Below are 20680 nucleotides of genomic sequence, written 5' to 3' on the forward strand. Positions count from 1 at the left end.
TGACTTACAGGACTTTTTAGAAGCTGTCTTAGCTGCGGAGAAGCAGATCTGAGACTAGCATTCTGGCACAAGCAGTTTAATGGCAGCCACCCCAGTATTCTCGCCTAGAGAACTCCATGGACAGAGGCGCCTGGTGGGCTATAACTAATGGGGTTGCAAAGAGTCAAACGCGACTGGGCGCACACACAGACACCAAGGAAATACAAGAAAAGAGTGGGCGCGGGGATTCTCTGATGACCCAGGGCTTAGGACTCCACACTTTAACTACTGAAGGCCTGAGTTCAATTCCTGGTCAGGGAATGAAGATCCTGCAAGCTGCGTGGCACAGTCTATATATATATGTATGTGTGTGTGTGTGCGTGCATGCGCGCTAGGTCATTTCAGTCATGTCCAGCTCTGTGTGACCCTGTGGACTGCAACCTGCCAGGCTCCTCTGTCCATGGGATTCTCCAGACAAGAATACTGGAGTGGGTTGCCATGCCCTCCTTCAGGGGATCTTCCTGACCCCAGGAATCAAACCTGCATCTCCTGGGTTTACCTGTAATGGCAGGCAGGTTCTTTACCACTAGCACCACCTAGGAGATATATATATATATGGTGGTATAAAAAAATTATCTATATAAGAAGAGGGTGGAGAGGTGAGATAGGAAAAAGGAAGGAAGCAAAAACGGTCATGTCATCAGATCAGATCTATGTGAGAATCAGTCCCTCTGGGCTTCTCTGGGAGTCAGCAAAGAGCTCACCTCAGGGTTGTCCCCACTGAGGGGCCAGAGAGCTGGGTTATCCATCCCCCTTACCCATCCCCAGCCCCACTCCCTGGCTGAGGGCTGCTTCCAGAGGCATGAACTCTTAGGCTGGCAGTTGGCCCTGTGTGTGGGCAGGCTGCCCCCAGCCTCGGGTCCCAGCACTGGCAGGAGCAGCCTTCTGCAAGTGGAGGCAAGTGCCCAGGGGTGGGGTGGGGTGGATTCAAGGCCCCCTCTGTACAACCTCCTGCTGAGTCCCCCCATGCAGGGTTCCCTCCCTCCTGAAGCAGCAGAGACTAGAAGCAAGGCCGCCCTGGGCTCAGTTCACTCCTCAGCCTGGTGGTGCGGGTGCAGGGTGCCCTGCTATCACCCGGCCGTTCAGTGTGTGGGCTCCTCCTCCCTACCCTTGGTCCCAGGACTTCACGATGACCCTCTACCTGAGGCACTACTGGAAGGACGAGAGGCTGTCCTTCCCGAGCACCAACAACCTCAGCATGACATTTGACGGCCGGCTGGTGAAGAAGATCTGGGTCCCTGACATGTTTTTTGTGCACTCCAAGCGCTCCTTCATCCACGACACCACCACAGACAACGTGATGCTTCGGGTCCAGCCCGACGGCAAAGTGCTCTACAGCCTCAGGTGAGCCCTTCCCGACGTCCTTCTGGGCCTCTTCCCCTCAGCGTCCTCTTAACCCCGAAGCTAGGAAGAAGTGCAACTCATTGTCAACCAAGGGTATCATTGGTCCCACCACAGCACTTTTGCTTTTGGCTTTGGACAGTGAGCTTCTAACTTTCCAGGGGCTCTGACTTTTTAACATCAGGAAAACTTAACTCTACACATGCGTAAACATTTTAAAGAATTATTTCTCCTTAAAAATACATTTGGGGAAATTTCTCATACTGATGCTTATGATTTAGGCCCTGTGCAAGTTTAATTTTAAATGTTTAATGAAGGTTTTATTTCTCTAGTAGGAGTCAGAAAAGTAGATAACGTAATTCTTCTCAAAGACCTGGCTCCTTTGACCTCTCTGATTCCCATGCTGGAATTTTGCTTTAAAAAAAGTCATTTACCTCACCTGGTCAGTTTAGTCATGTTTCTTTTTTAAAAATCCCTTCTCACCAGAGTGTCCTGCTCGAGAGACTATGGGGAACCCCGGGCCACTTGAGGACTTTAAATGGTATTTTGAGCATCACTTCGAAAACATAAAGAATAAAATCATTGAGCACAGCTGACTTAGAAATGTTTTTTTTTTCTTCTTTTTCTTTATTCCTTCCTTCCTCTCATTCATTCATTCATTCTTTCTGTACAGTTGATTTATAATATTGCATTAGTTTCAGGTGTATGACAGTGATTCAATATATGTATAGACTATACTCCATTAAGTTATTATAAAATATTGGCTATATTCCCTGCGCTGAACAGTAGCCTTAGAAATGTTTAACTACTCATTAAGCACTGACCTGGATAACCTTCCCTTAGCCACAGACATTGCAGTGGGGCTTTCCCTGTATGCCCCCTTGAGGAAATCTTGGTGCCCACCTCCCCCAGGAGGACGTGTAGAGATGAGCTGCAGGCCTTTACAGAGCAGCACCTCAGCTACTGGCTGAGATTTACTCCTTCTGTGCTGTGCTGTGAGTGCATTTCAGTTTTACAGACTTTATTTTGGTAAAGCTGAATCCACACACCAGTGTCTAAGAAGGGAGTGCCTATACCGATGCAGTGTATTTTTAGAGTCAGAGATGGCAATATTGAAGCTGAATTTCTGCCCTAAAAGAATATTTATAGTAATCTTTTATTACTTCATCCTGACTTAGAATCTAAGCAGCTAGGTCCCAGACTCAGAGTTTTACTTCTGTTCTTAACATAACATTAATTTTTAGTAATGGCTATGTTTGGGACTTTCTTGGTGGTCCAATGATTAAGACTCTGAGTTTCCAGTGCAAGGGGGACTCTATCCCTGATCCCACATGCTGAGCAGCATAGCCAAAAGAAAAAAAAAAACTATGTTTAACAAGAGGCTTTCAAACTTCTGATAGTCTAGCATCAGGTCTCATGAACTGCTGGAGGTCCAGTGTGGCACTATTGGATGTGACACCAGAGGCAGAAGAGAGAAAAGAGGAAGTGGAAAACCTCTGTTCATTCAGCATCAAAGTTGTCAGTGAGCCTCCAGGTGCCTGAAAACATAGAATTTGATTTTTCATTGCAAATGAAATCATGGGTTTGTTTAAGGGAGAAATAAAGAGGTCCAAGTTAGGGAGGGCTATCACTTTGAGATTTATTTGGGGGAAAACATGGAGGAGCTGGGTACTGTCACCTCTGTTAACAGCAGGTTAACACCAAATCAGTACTAATATGTTGCCCTCCACCGCATCCATACTCATTGATCCATTCAACAGGATGTTTTTATTAAGATTGGCCGCCAGAGTTGTACAGATAAAAACCCTGTCAGGTCTTGTCTTAAGCTCTGGGTACATAAAGATGAATAGTATAAAGTCACTGAGCTTAACACGATTGCAGCCTGGTCGGGGAGCCCTGCAGGAACCAAAGGATTACATGCAGAGAGAGGCACGGACACCAAGGAGGTATGGGCAGGGAGCGACAGGTAACAGAATGGTGAAGTTTCCTAGGCATCAGGAGACAATAACAAGTGAAATTCACAAGTGAGATGCTCCATCACACTAGGTAGATTGAAAAATCAATTCCATGGTTCTTGAATTCCCAGTCAGTTTCAAGATTTGAGAGTCAATGATTGTTGGGAGGAAGAGATTTTTCTTGGGAGAGAGGTATGGGCATGCCATTTGCCAGACTGCACAGGACACATATGTGCTTATGGTTGGGGGACACTGCAGTTAGAGGGTGAGAGAAGAGCTGTTTAACTGCCGAGGGGCAGAGCTAGGAGGAGTTTTGGCTCTTATGGGGCCAGTCTGCCCTCCCAGGCTTGTTGGGAATAGTTCAGCATGTGTGGCATGGAGAGTGGTGAGCCAAGAGATGGAGTGGGAGATGCTGCTGGAGGATGGAGGTGCCCAGTGGGGGAAATGAAGGACCTGGGAAAAAAGTCTCAGCTTCAACCACGTAGTGGTCCCAGAGAGCTTGAAACCACCTCACCAGAGAACCATCCCTCTCTTATCTCACTTCTACCCATGTGGGAGGTGATTAGAGATGGGCAGACACTGACCACTCAAATGCCAACTCTGTGCCTTAGCTGGGAAGGAGGAGCAGAAGTCTCAATGTGAATGAAGTCTGAAGTGTCGATACCTTGGACCAAAATTCTTTGTTTCTGAACTGAGATATGTTTGGTTACTTGTGAGGGTTTTGACTGCCTGTTACATGAGAGGGTTAAGCAGGAAAATCTCAGGACCGGCCAAGCTTCCAAGGGAAGATGCTCTAGATGAAATAATTCAAAAGGACTTGAGGGAAGCAACAGTGAGCATGGGTGAGATTATACCACACGCTGTGCTTGTTCAGTGCTTGGGTTACAAGTGGAAAAGCATCAAGTCAGGGTGCCAAGAACAAGTCTGATAATGTCTGTGATTCTAAAAAACCTGCTCCTGTATCAACTGACAACAGAGAGAAGAGCTATTTAATACTTTCGTTCATAGCAAACCCTACCTGCATTTGACATTGGATGTCCCCAAAGTTTGCCACAAGTGTCTCCACGCTTAGCTCCTAGTTTCTTTCTTGCTGGTGACGCCATCATGTGTGGTTGTGCTGGTGATGTGCCCATAGAAATGGGAGCCCACCCATTAGGTGTCCAAGTCAGAGGCTGGCCGGACCACCCCAAAAAAACATCCTGTGTATCAGTATTCCCAGGAGAGATAAGATGATCCAGCTGCTAACAATATAAGATCCCTCCCAGACCACCACACTCAAATGGAATGAGGAAAATAAGGCAAATATCTGGATAACTGAGTTTCAAAAAAGCTCTTTTCCTTGAAATTTCCATTTAAAAGTGGTTTTTTCTCTTTGGCCATGAATTATCCAGATAATTTTCATAACTTATACATAGCCAATTTTCTGTGGCTGAAGGAAAAATAGTATGTTCACTAGCTAGTGACTGTTAATCATACCCTGCCATGGAATTCCACACTGGGTGGGAGATCTTTCTTCTGTGACTAACAATCTGTATTTGCTTATTCTTTGATGCAAAAGCCAATTTTCCTGTGCAAACTCTGAAGCAAAACCATTAGATGCCAGCAAGTGCTTGCATGTTGATGCATAAGATCTTCCAGTGGTTTTCCATTTTCATGATCTCCATGGAATTATCCACTAAGAACACCTGCTCCCACTAGTAGATGTTATTATCAATATAGAAATATCAACATTGTAAAAAAAAATAAAGTGCCTAATTTGGCAACTGGCATAAATACTTCATGAATATTATTGTAAAAACATTGTACACAAATAGTGAATGTCAGTAAAATCAAGAAAAGAAGAATCTGAATGAATCTGAAACAGGAGAGCAATATACTCTTACAGTTTCTTTTAAGAAACCATAGGAGCTGGGGTTTCACGTTGTTTTATTTTTTATTTATTTTTAATTTCAGAAGTGGCTCTTTTAAAAAATATTTATTGAATTTGTTACACTGCTGCTTCTGTTTTATGTTTTGGTTTTCTGGCCACAAGGCATGTGGGATCTTCGCTCCCTGACCAGAGACTGAACTTGCGCCCCTTCCACTGGAAGGCAAAATCTTAATCACTGGACCATAAAAGAAGTCCCCACATTGTTTTACCGATGGAGACCATTGCTTCTCTAAAATGCTTGCATGCGATGGGGCTTAGTGGAGTCATTGTTGGCCCCATGGTGAGCCTGGGGTTAAACATAAACACCCAAGAGTTCTCCAGTGTGGAAATCACACATAAGCTACTTGGTTCTCTAGGTCCTGGCACACTGCTTATGAACTATAAGATTCTTCTATATTGGGAGGAAGCAGAGGCCTTTTCTTTTTGTTTTATCATTCCGTGCTTGTATTTTGCAGCCTCTGCACATTTGGACTTTATCTGTTTGTTTCTAGGGTTACAGTGACCGCCATGTGCAACATGGACTTCAGCCGGTTTCCCCTGGACACACAAACGTGCTCGCTTGAAATTGAGAGCTGTGAGTAAGCCTATGCTCAGACAGCCCCTGCAGACCTTAAGTTACCCTAGAGCCTCTGACTCTCAGGAGTACGAGCAGGATGTGTTCCTATTCATGACTCTGCCTTTTTTTTTTTTTTACAAGAAATTTAATCTCTTAATACATTTTAATTAATTTATTTTTAATTGGAGGATAATTGCTTTACAATATCATGTTGGTTTCTACCATATATCAACATGAATTAGCCATAGGTATATGTATGTTCCCTCCATCTTGAACCTTCCTCCCACCTCCCACCCCATCCCACCACCCCTCTAGGTCACCACAGGTGACTATGCTTTTCAGATAGAAGCAACGTCTTGGGTAAGTTTGAAAATCAGGAACAAATTTGGCACTAAAAACCTTCTATTCCCATAATTGACCCTTTTAATACTCATGGCAGTGGTTATAAACTCGGTCCTGTGGAAACTGAAGGTTTGCCAGTTCCCCAGGGCAAGTGCCTGGGGAAGGGGAGCTGAGGGCTCAGCAAGCGTGGGTCTCCTTCCAAGCCCCCACATGGCACTCATCACACAGCCCACCAGAGAGCTCCTTATGGGTCTCTGTTATTGCTCTTCTGAGTAGGATTTCTGCTGAAGAAAGAATTTCCTGGCAAAAACAAGTTGGGCAGCAATTGCCCCAGGGTACAGCCGCTGTGAGTGCAGGTGGTGGCTGAGACACTCAGGCATAACCTAGGGGCCTTGGGAAACTTACACACATGCAGAAACCCTGGAAAATTAAATAGCCATAGGAGGACCAAGGCTGCGGGCACGTCCAGGACTGGCCTCCCTAGCTCTCTATGCACCTGTCCGTGCTCCAGTCTCTGCCAGAATGTTTCCTCTGACTGTCACAGTCTGATCCACCCCCGACCATGACTCCTTCTACACTCGTCTCAAACCAGCGCACACCCAGTGACACGTCCCAGCCGGTGTCAGAGTCTCAGTGAGGATTTTCGTTGGCCCAGCGCGTCTTGGTAAGCCTGCCGTGGCCGTGGTGGTGGATCAGGAGTCCTCTGGCTCCAATCACCCAGGGCCGAGGAGTTCAGGGACATGGACTCCACACATAGGAGGGACAGCTCTGTGGGCCGCTCAACGTGGGGTCAGGGAGAATAAATCCCAGGACCAAGGGAGTGACTGCCTCGTGCACCATGGCTTTCCGCCTGCTCTGTCCTTTAATCCTCCCAAGCTTCCTGTGAGAAGGTTACTGTTATCTCCTTTATGGAGCTTAACAATGAAGGACTAATTTTGCTTTCCCCACGACACCCAGGCAGTGGTACCCGTCAAGCTTCCACCAGAGAAGCAGAACCATAGGACAGGGGTCCCCAGCCTTCAGGATCTAATGCCTAATGATCTGAGGTGGAGCTGATGGAATAATAATAGAAATAACGTGCACAATATATGTAATGTGCTTTAAACTATGCCCCTACCCTGGTTCATGGAGGAAACTGTCTTCCACAAAACTGGCCCCTGGTGCCAAAAATGTTGGGGACCACTGCCATAGCACATAAACAGGGAGAGGCTGGTGCGGAGGACTGGCTCATGTGAGCATCTGTAGGGCAGGTGGTGGCAAGGGCAGGCTGCGGCCTCTCGGGCAGGAGCCCACCCTGCTGTCCACATGTGGAATTTTATTTTCCTCCAGGGAACCTCAGGTCCGCTCTTAAGGCCTTTCAACTGATGGGATCAGACCCACCCAGGTTATCCTGGGTCATCTTTATTTCAAGCGAGCTGGGTGTAGATAACACAGCAACAAGCATCTCCCCAGCAGCACCCAGATTAGTGCCGGATTGAATCCCTGGATACTTCCGATAGCCTGGCCAAGTAGACACGTGAAAGGGGTCATCGCATAGGTCAAAGATTAAAGGTAGAATAAAAGAGGAATAAAACAGCCTCGGGGAGCCCCAGAAAGAACTGTCGACACAGGATCAGCCCCTTCAGGTTTTACCCCTAGTTCTGCCCAAACAGCAGGCAGGTCTGCTGGGCTGGGGTAAGCGGTGTGCTCACCTAAAATAAGTGGGGTGGGGAAGTATGGGGCCAGAGGGAGGGATCCTCAGGGAAATCCCCTTGATTCTACCCTGGGCAGAGCAACGAGAGGTCTGCAGAGAAAGACCTTGTTAGGGTGCAAATCTCCTTGTGGGTCTTTCCTTGCTAGAATGCAGCCCCTATTACCTGAGCGTGTTTAAAGGTATTTGCCATCAATGATGCATCATCACCCTTTGAAAGAAGAAAGGGCTAAATTACCTGTGGTTTAGAAAGTTGAACTATATGCAATGTTGCCGCCTTGGACTGCAAGGAGATCCAACCAATCCATTCTGAAGGAGATCAGCCCTGGGATTTCTTTGGAAGGAATGATGCTAAGGCTGAAACTCCAGTACTTTGACCACCTCATGCAAAGAGTTGACTCATTAGAAAAGAGTCCCACATCTGATGCTGGGAGGGATTGGGGGCAGGAGGAGAAGGGGACGACAGAGGATGAGATGGCTGGATGGCATCACTGACCTGATGGATGCGAGTCTGAGTGAACTCTGGGAGTTGGTGATGGACAGGGAGGCCTGGCGTGCTGCGATTCATGCAGTCGCAAAGAGTTGGACACGACTGAGCAACTGAACTGAACTGAACTGAACTGAACCTGCAAAATAAAAAAAAATTTTTTTTTACAGAGCAAATTGTAGTTTCTGGTCTACAAAAATAGCAATTTCATCTGCTTTTAGGCTGACTTGAAGGGTGAACACTTTTGCAGTTAGGATGAGTATTTAGGCCAGAGAGCTTTGTCCTGATGATTCTGGAAGACTGAGGAGAATTAGATTTGTCTTTTTGGATTTTGTTGTGCTTTGTTGGACTGCAGTTTGTTTATTCAGCTGATCTTGTTACAACCTCCACAGAGCCTCGCAGACAGGCTCATCTTTCCTGGAGTCTGATGCCATCTTGTCTTTTTAGATGCCTACACGGAAGATGACCTCATGCTCTACTGGAAGAAAGGCAATGACTCCTTAAAGACAGACGAGAGGATCTCCCTCTCCCAGTTCCTCATCCAGGAATTCCACACCACCACGAAGCTGGCCTTCTACAGCAGCACAGGTGGGGGATGGGGAGGGAGCACAAAGCTGGCCTTCTACAGCAGCACAGGTCAGGGTGGGGAGGGAGCTAAGAGAGGGGCTACTTGGATCTCAGGAGGCGTGTGGACTGGTTGAGCAGAGCCTGTGCCTCTAGGATTTGAAACCAAAGATGAGATTTCCACATCGGGTCTAGAGGGTGGTGAGCACAGGGTGAGAGAGGTTTTTTGATACCACCACAGCATCAGAAGTGATAACCTAGAAAATCTTAATAAAAACTCCAACATAAGCCCTCTGTGCAGGTCTATTTGAGACAATTGCATTGACAGTTTAACAGCAGAAATTTCACCTTGATATGACTCCCAGAGACACCTCTCCTATGGGCAAAAATAGTCCAATTTCAGGTTTATTGTTTTCTGTTCATGTTCTCTTGACTTCAGCCCCTTTGAGTTCTTCTCTCTTAACCAATTCCCTGCTGCCATATTGTTTGCACAGCTCCTCTTATGACCCTCTTGTGAGCCACAGTGAAGGAACTACACCCCATGGGCAGTGTCGTTGTTTTTTGAACTGAGTCTGGGCAAGCTTGCCACCGCCACCCCCAGCCTCCACCACCATATTGTCTGAGGACAGGCGCTGTGGTCTTCTTGGCAGCTGAGGTTACCGCTGAGCTTCACTCTCTCCAACCCTTGCCTCTTTCTTAACTAATCCCCTTTCAAGATTACTTTGCTCTTATCTTTCTGCAATTTCTGTTGCTAAAACACTGCGTGGTTGACTACACTCTTTGATCTGTAACAGAAGGCATTGCTCATTTCCAACATATGGTGATATCACATCTCTTATCTTTTGCACACCTCACCCACCAGTCTTGGTCCTTTGGGGAACCCTCATTCCTTTGACTCTTAGCGTTTTGACATTCCCTCTTGTCTGAGTGTGCTTGGGCTGCTATAAAAAAACTACCATAATTCTCTGTGTGTGTGTGTTTGTGTGTGTGTGTGCGCTTAGTTGTGTCTGAGTCTTTGCAACCCCATAGACTGTAGCCTACCAGGCTCCTCTGTCCATGGAATCAAGAATACTAGGGAGGATCACCACTTCCTCCTCCAGGGGATCTTGCCAATGCAGGGAGTGAACCGGCGTCTTCTGCATGTCCTGCATTGGCAGGCAGATTCTTTACCACCGAGCCACCAGGAACCCACAGGAAGCCACAGACTGGGTGGCTTCTAAACAACAGGAACTGGTTTTGCACAGTTCTGGAGGCTGGGAAGTCAAGATCAAGGAAACTTACCCTACTTACAACCCCCACAGAGCCTCACAGACAGGCTCGTCTTTCCTGGAGTCTGAAATATTCAGTGTCTGATGAGAGCCCGCTTCCTAGGACTCACTGTGTCTTCACAGGAAAGAAGTCGCAAGGGAGCTCTCTGAGGCCTATTGTGTAAGGGCACCAATCCCATTCACAATGAAATAAAATTCACAAATGAAATTCACCTTCCAAAGGCCCCACCTCCAAATACCGTCACTTAGAGGATTAGGTTTCAACACATGAATTTGAGAAGGACATATTCAATCTCTAGCACCTCCACAATCACTTTCTGGAGCTGTTATAAATATAACCGTTGCACTAAAATTGTCCTGGGATGCCAGTTTTCCAGTTAATGTTGCCAAGTCCCCATTTCATTTTCAGTTCTTGTCATATCAAGTTTATCCTGCCTTTTCCTCTCCTTCCACCATTTTTTGTTCCCTTCAATTCCTCCATACAAGTTTTCCTTGTAAAGAGCACCAGGGTGAAGCTAAAGCATAGCCTAAATGTACTGTTGTAGTGAGCGTGGTATTTTTACTTTAAACATATTTTCCCCCATAAAGAAATCCAGAGGGAGTTGTTAAATCCACACATCTCAAGCTTTAACATATGTAGGAATCATGTGGAGAGGAGTGTTGAAAGAAGTTTCTTTTCCTTTTTTTTGACCACAGTGCGGGGCTTGTGGGATCTTATTTCCCTGACCAGGGGTTGAACCTGGGCCACCACAGTGAAAGCACCAAGTTCTAACCACTGGACAATCAGGAAATTCCCAAAAGGAAGTTATGATTCAGTAGATCCAGAGCAGGGTCCAAGAATCTAAGTTTCTAACAAGCACCCAAGTGATGGTGATGCTGCTGGGCCGTGTGCCATATTTGAGTAACAAAAGTCTTACATGGCCTTCCTGAGGGGTTCCCTTTGTGTATAGGATGGGGGCCAAAGATTCCTTGAAATGTACTAACCCTTATGATATGGGTTATCATATAATCATTCTGTTCCATGGTTTTGCTGTCTTCCATTTTATAAAGATAGGGTAAGTTTCCAGGCAAGCATCTAAGGCATTTATGATTCTCTGAATAAAATCTGTCCTATAGGGAGGCTAAGCGGCTATGGTGTGTATTCTTTCTTCTTCCTGTGTCCTGCAGGCTGGTACAACCGTCTGTATATCAACTTCACGCTGCGTCGCCACATCTTCTTCTTCTTGCTCCAAACCTACTTTCCTGCCACCCTGATGGTCATGCTGTCCTGGGTGTCCTTCTGGATCGACCGCAGAGCCGTGCCCGCCAGAGTCCCTTTAGGTAAGCAACATCTCAAGTGCACGTTCAAGACATCTGAAAATACAAGGAATTCCTTCCAGATAAAACCCTTCTTTCCAAATGGGTCCTGAATCCCTGTAGGCATTAAAACTCAGAAAAACATCAAGTTATTCATTCACAGGTATAATGCCACTATTAAGAATCTGTGTAGCAAAGCCGTTTCTAGGTCCCCCTGGGAGTCCAAACAAACAGTTCATCTTTAACCTTAGTAGAGCTGAATTCTGGAGTGGGTTGTCCTGGTCTCCGGTGCTTTCTCTGCTCATCTGGATAAGAAAGTCACATTCTGTAACAGGGCTTTTCAAAAAGTGGCCCAAGGGATCTTTGTGATAGATTCTCTGGGGGAAATTGTTTAAAATGAAGAATCCTGGGGTCTATCTACATGTATAGGATCAGAATCTCTGAGAAAGTTCCAGGAATTTGCATTTTGAACAAGCTCCCCCAGTAAACCTTTTTTTTCTTTTTCTTTGATGTGGATCATTTTTAAAGTCTTTATTTAACTTGTTATAACACCTTCTGTTTTATGTTTTGGTTTTTTGGCTGAGAGGCATGTGGGATCTTAGTTCCTCGACCAGAACTCGAACCTGCATCCCTGCATTAGAAGGTGAAGTCTCAACCACTGGACTTCCAGAGAAGTCCCTCCCCTAGTAATTCCTATACATACTTAAGTCTGAGAATCCCTACTGTACTATCAATAGCTGTTTGCCATCCACTCTCCTCCCTGATTTAAATATTGCACCCATTCCACACGTATCCCCATGGCTCAGAGGTCCAGGGGCTTCAAGGGAGAGAATGACTCACCAGGTTTTAGTGAAACTGGATTGGTGCTGGCTCTTAAGATGACCCCAATCCGCTGTGATTTGGTGTTTGCCAAGCAAATGTTCTGAGCTTAATTTGAAATCTCAGGGACATTCCCACTGACAGATGCCCTGGCCTCTAACGGTGGTTCTGTAGCTTGAACAGTTACTGTGCTGAATAAATGAATATTCTAGTTTCAGAAATCTGTCTCCCATAAATGAGGTTATCATCATTCTTGGTAAAACTGACAGGGTCCTTAAGTCAACACTGCAGTATGGGCAGCCAGGTCCAGGACCCAGACAGGCCCTGACAGCTGATAACACAGGCCAAGGACTACAGGATTCTACACCAGCAACAAGGACACAAAGATTAAAATATAACTTGTGTGCTTTTCCCCCCTCTTTTGGAGAAGGAGTTCCGAGAAACATACATACCTGCTCGTATATATAGTCTTCTTCTTATTTTGTTTATAAATATTTATTTTATAAATAAAGTTAATTAATTTATTTTTTGACTAGTTTGCAAGGTTTGTGAAATCTCAATTTCCTAACCAGGTATTGAATCCTAACCACTAGACTACCAGGGAACTCCCCTGCAACCTTTGTTTTAAACAACTGAATGTAAAGAATTGTCTTACTGCTAACCTGTCAGGGGCTCTCTGCAGAAAAACAAAGTGATAAAGGTGCCGTGATGAAGACACAAGGAGGGGGAATTCCCTGGCAGTCCTGCACTTAAGACGCCATACTGTGACTGCATTAAGACTCCATGCTTTTACTGCAGGGCACACGGGTTCAATCCCTAGTCTGTGAACTAAGACATGCCACTGAGCAGAGCCAAAAAATAAAAAGATTCAGGGATACAGCTGGGAACAGAGTAATAGGAGAAACTTCATAAAAGCTAAAACTGGAAACGTGAGCAGCTGGAGGGGCAGGGAGGGAGACGTTCTAGGCCAGAGGAGCAGCTGGGCGAAAGAAGAGAGGCACGGAGAAACAAACCCCTGCTCCTTTCTCTCTGTGTCTGCAGGGATCACCACGGTGCTGACCATGTCCACCATCATCACGGGCGTGAACGCCTCCATGCCCCGCGTGTCCTACATCAAGGCCGTGGACATTTACCTCTGGGTCAGCTTCGTGTTCGTGTTCCTCTCGGTGCTGGAGTACGCGGCCGTCAACTACCTGACCACCGTGCAGGAGCGGAAGGAGCGGAAGCCGCAGGAGAAGGTGACTTTACCATGAGCAGGAGTGTCTGCAAGGGTAGGATTTGGTCTAGCAAAGGACCTTGGGCAGGTCCGACCGCCTCTGTAAAATAGGGTAATGACACTCCCTTCTCCACTATTTCACCAGTTAGCTGTGAAGAACAAACAAGAGAATAAGTTTAAATGGTGTGAAATTTATTCTGAGCTGCCTCTTTTACTCATTCAAACATTTACTAGCATCTACCATAAACTAGCTTCGGAGAAGGCAATGGCAACCCACTCCAGTACTCTTGCCTGGAAACTCCGGTGGATGGAGGAGCCCGGTAGGCTGCTGTCTATGGGGCCGCACAGAGTTGAACACAACTGAAGCGACTTAGCAGCAGTAGTAGCAGCATAAACTAGCTTCCTGGAAATGGCAACCGACTCTAGTATTATTGCCTGGAAAATTCTATTGACAGAGGAGCCTGGTGGGCTGCTGTACATGGGGTCCCATAGAGTCCGACATGACTGAGCGACTTCACTTTCACTTTTCACTTTCATGCGTTGGAGAAGGAAATGGCAATCCACTCCAGTATTCTTGCCTGGAAAATTCCATGGACAGAGGAGCCTGGTGGGCTGCTGTCCATGGGATCTCAAAAAGTCAGGCAGGACTGAATGACTGAGCACCCACACATAGACCAGGAGCTAAGTCAAGTTAACTAAGGCATCTCTTCAATCTTGGTGGTGTTCCTAGTTCAGGGATAAAAGTAAATGGCAATTCAACATGGTGGGACAAATGATTTATGAACATAGAGGAATCATAAAAGAAGCTTCCAGAAATGTCTCTTTCCAAGACAGTCTTTTAAATAGTTGCATAATAAAGAATGTCTTGGATGTATTATAACATGATTTATTCCCCTATTGATAGGTAGTGTTTTTCTTTTCCATTTTTTGCCACTATAATATATGCTGCAATAAACATTATATATATGTATTATACATAGATAGATGGATAGATATGTTTGTCTCTTGAAAGCTTATATATATATAAGCTTCCAAGGAACCACATCCTCCATTCTAGGAAAATTTCCTTCATGTGTGAGCTCATACAACTCCCATCACTTCCCAGATCACCTTCCCTCCCACCTGGTTTCCCCTTCATTCTCCTGTCTGCAGTTCAGTGATTATCTCCTCCAGAAAACTCAGGCTCTGTAGAGGAAACTATCCCCACAATGCCACACCTTTCAAATTCCCACCCCATCTCTCTTTCTCTCTCTCCGCCCCACCCCCCACCCCCTCACACACACACAATAACTGCAAACATTTCTATCAGGAGTCATATCAGAGAACATGGCGATTATCTGATCATGACCCTTCTTGTGGGCCTCCAATATCACTTGGTGTTTCCTAACAGTTGATGGGTTACCTGCTCTTTCATTGACAAAATGTTTACAGTGCCACCATCATTATTCTCCCAACCCCTTAAAAGAAAGGACTTCCCTGTAGCTCAAATGATAAAGAATCTGCTTGCAATACAGGAGACTAGGGTTTGATCCCTGGGTCAGGAAGATCCTCTGGAGAAGGGAATGGCAATCCACTCCGGTATTCTTACCTGGAGAATCCCATGGACAGAGGGGCCTGGTGGGCTACAGTCCAAGGGGTCACAAAGAGTTGGACACGACTGAGCAACTAATACACACACCTTGAAAGAAAGTAGGAAAAGGCGATCCCCTCCTCTGTGCAACTTTGTTGGTTGAGTTGCATTCCAGCGTGCGTTTGCTATATCCGCAGCTTCCCTGCACCTGCGGGTTGCCTCAGCCGCGCGCAGTCCTCCTGGACGGCAGCTACAGTGACGGGGAGGTGAATGACTTGGGCAACTATACCCCCGAGAACGGAGACAAGCCCGACAGGATGATGGTGCAGCTGACGCTGGCCTCGGAGAGGAGCTCCCCGCGGAGGAAAAGCCAGAGGAGCAGCTACGTGAGCATGAGGATTGACACCCACGCCATCGATAAATACTCAAGGATCATTTTTCCAGCTGCATACATCTTATTCAATTTAATATACTGGTCGATTTTCTCATAAATGCCTGTAATTCTATACATTTCACATTCTTCTGTATGTACTATAGAAATAATTGAGTGATGAGACATAATTTAAGGTTATGATGAGAAGAAAGCTCCCAGTACCCACCCTTCTCCAGCTTTCCAAAACTACACTGACAAGGCACTTACTGGTTTAATTTACACTTGTTAACTGCTTATTGTATACACAGCATTATACTCGGTACTGAAGGTATAGAGACACCCGGAGCAACTGATGGTAGTTGTTAAGGCACCCTGGGGTGGGGTAGGCACACTGTAGTTCAACCTCTTTTAGACTCTAGATACTTACTCATACGAATCATATCCTTTATGTGAGTGTGACTCTATTCGCTGGACCAGGTGGATCTGGGAAGCACCTAAAGTTCTTTTGTTGTTGTCATTTAGTTGGTTAGTCATGTCCGACTCTTTGCGACTCTATTCTTGCCTGGGAAATCCCATGGACAGAGGAGCCTGCTGGGCTACACAGTCCATGGGATTTCCCAGGCAAGAATACTGGAGAGAGTTGCTGTTTCCTTCTCCAGGGGATCTTCCTGACCCAGGGATCAAACCCACATCTCCTGTATTGGCAGGAGAATTCTCTACCGCTGAGCCACTCATTTACATGCACCTAAATCTCCACTTTGACCAAAACTTATGCTTCAGTCTGTAGCCTCTTACCTATTTTATATGCATCTCTTAGTGTTGGTTTCATTACAAGGCAATAATAATATTCCTACTTTATTTACATCTTGTGGTTCCTAAGGTTTCACCTCTTCACAAGAAAAGCTCTTTAGATTGGTACAGTGGTTTCTGATTTTGGTAGGTATTTCCCCGGTAAGGAAACTTTGAAGAAGAGAGTATTTGCAGGCATTTTGTCAGTTTTGTCATAGGGGTACCTAGCCTAGAAAATTTGTGTGTGAGTGTTCCCTGTTTGATAATCACTGCTTCATGAATCTCCACCTTGCAGCATGTCCAAGTTCAAAGTGAAGTTAGTAATGTGATATCTTCACTGATGAACCTCGGATTAGACCAACTGTTTTCTGTATAACCATGGCAAGGAAATGCATAATTTGGGACTACCTATAATTTGTTAGGATGAGAAATACATGGTTACTGAATGTAGAAGAGAATGCCAAAATGAAAAAGAAATGGTTACACATCACTGTACATCTCCATTTATACTCAGTGAATACCACCATCTTCTGTGAACCAGAAAGCAATGGCCACTGATATCAGGGCAGGGGATAAAGGAGAGGGTTCTAATTTGGTGTATTATTTAAACAACATATAGCTATTCATACTGTATAGCCACAGGACCAACTCCCATCAAATTTATACATAAAGCATTTGTTTGAAATTCAAGTAAACTCTATACCCTATTATGTCATTTTTACTCCAAAGCTAATTTGACTGATCCCTATATCACGTTATTTCTTCATGAAGGCTATACTTTGGTCTTTGAAAACAACAACAACAACAACAACAACAACCAAAATTTCAGAAAGTCTAGTTACAGGGGAATCTCTCATTTTATTGAAATAAAAAAAAAGTTTTTTTTTAAATAGCAAACTCTAGTAGAAAAATGTAAAGGAATATAGATGAAATAGTTAAATGTCAACTTTTAATACTAAAAACATTTTTAGAACATTACCTTTTTCATACTTATTTTATGAAACAATTCCAATCAAATTTCAAAAACATCTCTGCCACTTGCTTCTTCATCGGAGCAGGGCCACTTTGAACCATCTGGGCAGGTTTCCAGGACACATAATCTGAACTTCCATCCACAGCGTTTGGGGAGCTCTGCCATTTGAACCAGCATATAGGATGCTGTATTGTATTAGTCCGCTCTGACTGCCAGAGTGGAGTACCATAAACTGGGCAGCTTAAACAATAGATATTTATTTTCTTTCAGTTCTGGAGGCTGGAAGTCCAAGGTCAAGGGGTTGGCAGGTATGTTTTCTCCTGAGGTCTGTCTCCTTGGCTGGAAGATGGCCGCCTACTTGCTGTCCTCCTCTGGCCTCTTTCTCTGAGTACATGCATGTTTGGTGTCTCTTAGGTGACACAAGTCATATTGGATTATAGCCCTGCCCTTGCGATCTCATTTAACCTTAATTACCTCTTTCAAGGCCCTATCTTCAAAGAAATCACAGGGGTGAGAACTTTAAAATACAAATTTTGGGAAGACACGATTTAGCCCATGTGCCTATGGGAATTATTCAGCTTCATAACAGTATATCTAGTGCATCTGAGGGCAGGAGGAGATGGGGGTGACAGGATGAGATGGTTGGATGGCATCACGGACTCAATGGACATGAGTTTGAGCAAGATCCAGGAGATAGTGAAGGACAGGGAAGCCTGGCGTGCTGCAGTCCATGGGGGCACAAAGAGTCGGACATGACTGAGCAGCTGAACAACAACAACAGTGCATATTACAAGTATTTACTCTTGATCTTTACAACATTATCACATACAGTATTGTTTTCTAGAGTGATCTTTAAAAGGCTTGTTTACATTGATATCTATACTAGTGGTATGAAGAATGTTATTGAATTCATGTTCAGTGTCTTTGCTACCTTTTCTAGCAATTCTCAGGTGACCTCTACAAGCATCTAACAGCATTGATTGAGGTGACAGTACTGTGCTCTCAAAGCTGTCACTGAGACAGGACTCTGTAATTTGACTTCATAAAAACCCAAATACAAAGCAACTCTCCTTTCTGATAATTTTGGAGAAAACCACCCTTTATATGTGGACATCTATAGTACTTAATAACTTGTTGGCTTGACTGGAGAGTAGAGAGATTTAGTTAACAATATTGTCTAGTTAACAGGCAGGCATGAGGACTTCCCCGCTGATCCAATGATTAAGACTGTGTCTCACTGCAGGGGAATGGATTCAATTCCTGGTGGGGAGACTAAGATCCTGCATGCCATGCAGTACAGCTGAAAAAAGAAAAAAAAAAGGCAGGTATCACATGAATACTGAACAAATAAACAAATTGTCACTCACAATGCATAAACGTTAATATGAGGAAAAAATTTTTAATAGTTGCACTTTTCTATTTATTCATTTTTAATAGTGGCATGTTTTGTATTTATTCATTCATTCACCAAGTAATTCTAAGCACCTAGTATGTAGCATGCAATGTTCAAGAGCAGTGCTTCTCAAACCGTCTGTGGTGAAGGACCAGTTTGTTTAATTATTTTATATTTCCAATTCACTGGAGAACTTCACAAACTTAGATCTGAGCCTGAATTCCACCCTGTAGGAACGTGGACTTGTGGGTTTGACCATGGAGCCCAAAACTGTGTGTGAATGTAAGTCATAATGATCACAATAAAGCATACAGAGAAAGAACATTTCATTCTGATTGTTATTAAATAACTTGTTACAACTGAGTGTCTTTGTATGGGAAATTCCAGTATTTGCAGTAATAAAAAAGCACATTATCCAACAAACACATTAATAATGTTAGAATAAAATGATTTAGTTCACTGAAGTATCACCGGAGAAGGTGATGGCATCCCACTCCAGTACTCTTGCCTGGAAAATCCCATGGATGGAAAAGCCTGGTAGGCTACAGTCCATGGGGTCTTGAAGAGTCGGACACGACTCAGCGACCTCACTTTCACTTTTCATTTTCATGCATTGGAGAAGGAAATGGTAACCCACTCCAGTGTTCTTGCCTGGAGAATCCCAGAGACAGCGGAGCCTGGTGGGCTGCCGTCTATTGGGTTGCGCAGAGTTGGACACGACTGAAATGACTTAGCAGCAAGTATTATCACCACTCTCAAAATAACTGGATGCTTTAACTTTTCAATTTTATATTGTTTAGTTTTTATCTATATATAATTGGGACAAATACTTGTAATTCCCAGAAGAGCGCTGACATTACCTAGGAACATGTTAGGAAAGCAGAACATCAAGCCTCACCCCACACCCAACTAGAATCTGTATGTTAACAAGTTCCCTAGGTGACTCTTACATACATTCAAGTGAGCAAAGCACTGAGCTAGGTTTGTGTAACCATATACCTTTAGTATCATTCACAAAAAGTTATGGAAGAGCTGCATTTATACATGAAGCAACTCAGTATTTCATGCTTACTCTATGTGGGAGGAATATTTCCTTTCTTTCTATCTTTTTTGTTTTGGAGGGGATGGTAATTTTTAAAGTTATAAAAAGCAGAAAAAAACCCATTCATAATCCTATTAGCCATGGGCAACTAGTGTTACTTCTCATCTTTTTTTCTACAGTTTTGTATAGTTGCCACCATATTTTATATACAAATTGATACAGGTTTTTTTCCATGACATAGTATGACCATTTTCCTACTAAAAACTCCCTATATTTTGCAGCCATTAAAATCATTCCATACTATGAGTGTACATGGCAATCTTTTCCTTAACACTGGATAAAAAAATAATACTGTGATGAATCTTAGGGAAATATTCTTGTCACACTCTAGACTTAATTTCCTCATATTAACAATGAATGTATAGAATGGATGCTGATTTGAGATCAGTATTAATATTATATTGAGTAAATAGTGTGTAGTGTAATTCTAAGTTCTCAGCTTTTTAAAACTTTAAAAATCACAAATGGAATTAAACTGTACCTTGTTAATGTTAATCACTCATTATGTCTGACTCTTTGTGACTCTATGTGACACCATAGCCTGCCAGGGTCCTCTGTCCATGAAATTCTCTAGGCAAGAATACTGGAGTGGGGGTAGCCATTCCCTTTTCCTGGGGATCTTCCCAATTCAGGGATCAAACCCAGGTCTCTTGTATTGCAAGCAGATTCTTTACCATCTGAGGCAACCAGGGAAGCTCAAAACTATACCTTAGTGATTCAATGGAACAGTAACCCACTCAAACGAACTTAAGACCACAGGAATCACAAAGACGTGAAGTAAATAAATGGCTGTGCCTGATGAGCACTTCAACGATTGCAGACAGTTTCTCTTTCTCAGCAGTTACCTTTTTTTTTCAGTGTGATTTGCTTTATTCACTATGAAGATTGTCCTTCTCTGCTCACACATGACATTCACCTCCAGATTCATTGACCTTAAAATCCCAGAGGTCATCATTCTCTAAATGACCTCAACTCTT

General features: G+C 44.3%; 1 protein-coding gene across 1 annotated transcript in view; it reads left to right on the forward strand.

The window, feature by feature from the left end:
* Window positions 1–15932, forward strand: part of GABRR1 (gamma-aminobutyric acid type A receptor rho1 subunit) — a 33841-nt gene extending 17909 nt beyond the window's left edge. Inside the window, exons 4-9 of the mRNA XM_005684689.3 lie at window positions 1160–1383; window positions 5757–5839; window positions 8788–8928; window positions 11340–11492; window positions 13329–13525; window positions 15271–15932. Coding sequence (XP_005684746.1) covers window positions 1160–1383; window positions 5757–5839; window positions 8788–8928; window positions 11340–11492; window positions 13329–13525; window positions 15271–15564 — 1092 coding nt within the window. The 3' untranslated portion in view covers window positions 15565–15932. The remainder of the gene's footprint in view (window positions 1–1159; window positions 1384–5756; window positions 5840–8787; window positions 8929–11339; window positions 11493–13328; window positions 13526–15270) is intronic.

This window comes from Capra hircus, chromosome 9, assembly GCF_001704415.2.
Source record: "Capra hircus breed San Clemente chromosome 9, ASM170441v1, whole genome shotgun sequence".
Classification (NCBI taxonomy): domain Eukaryota; kingdom Metazoa; phylum Chordata; class Mammalia; order Artiodactyla; family Bovidae; genus Capra; species Capra hircus.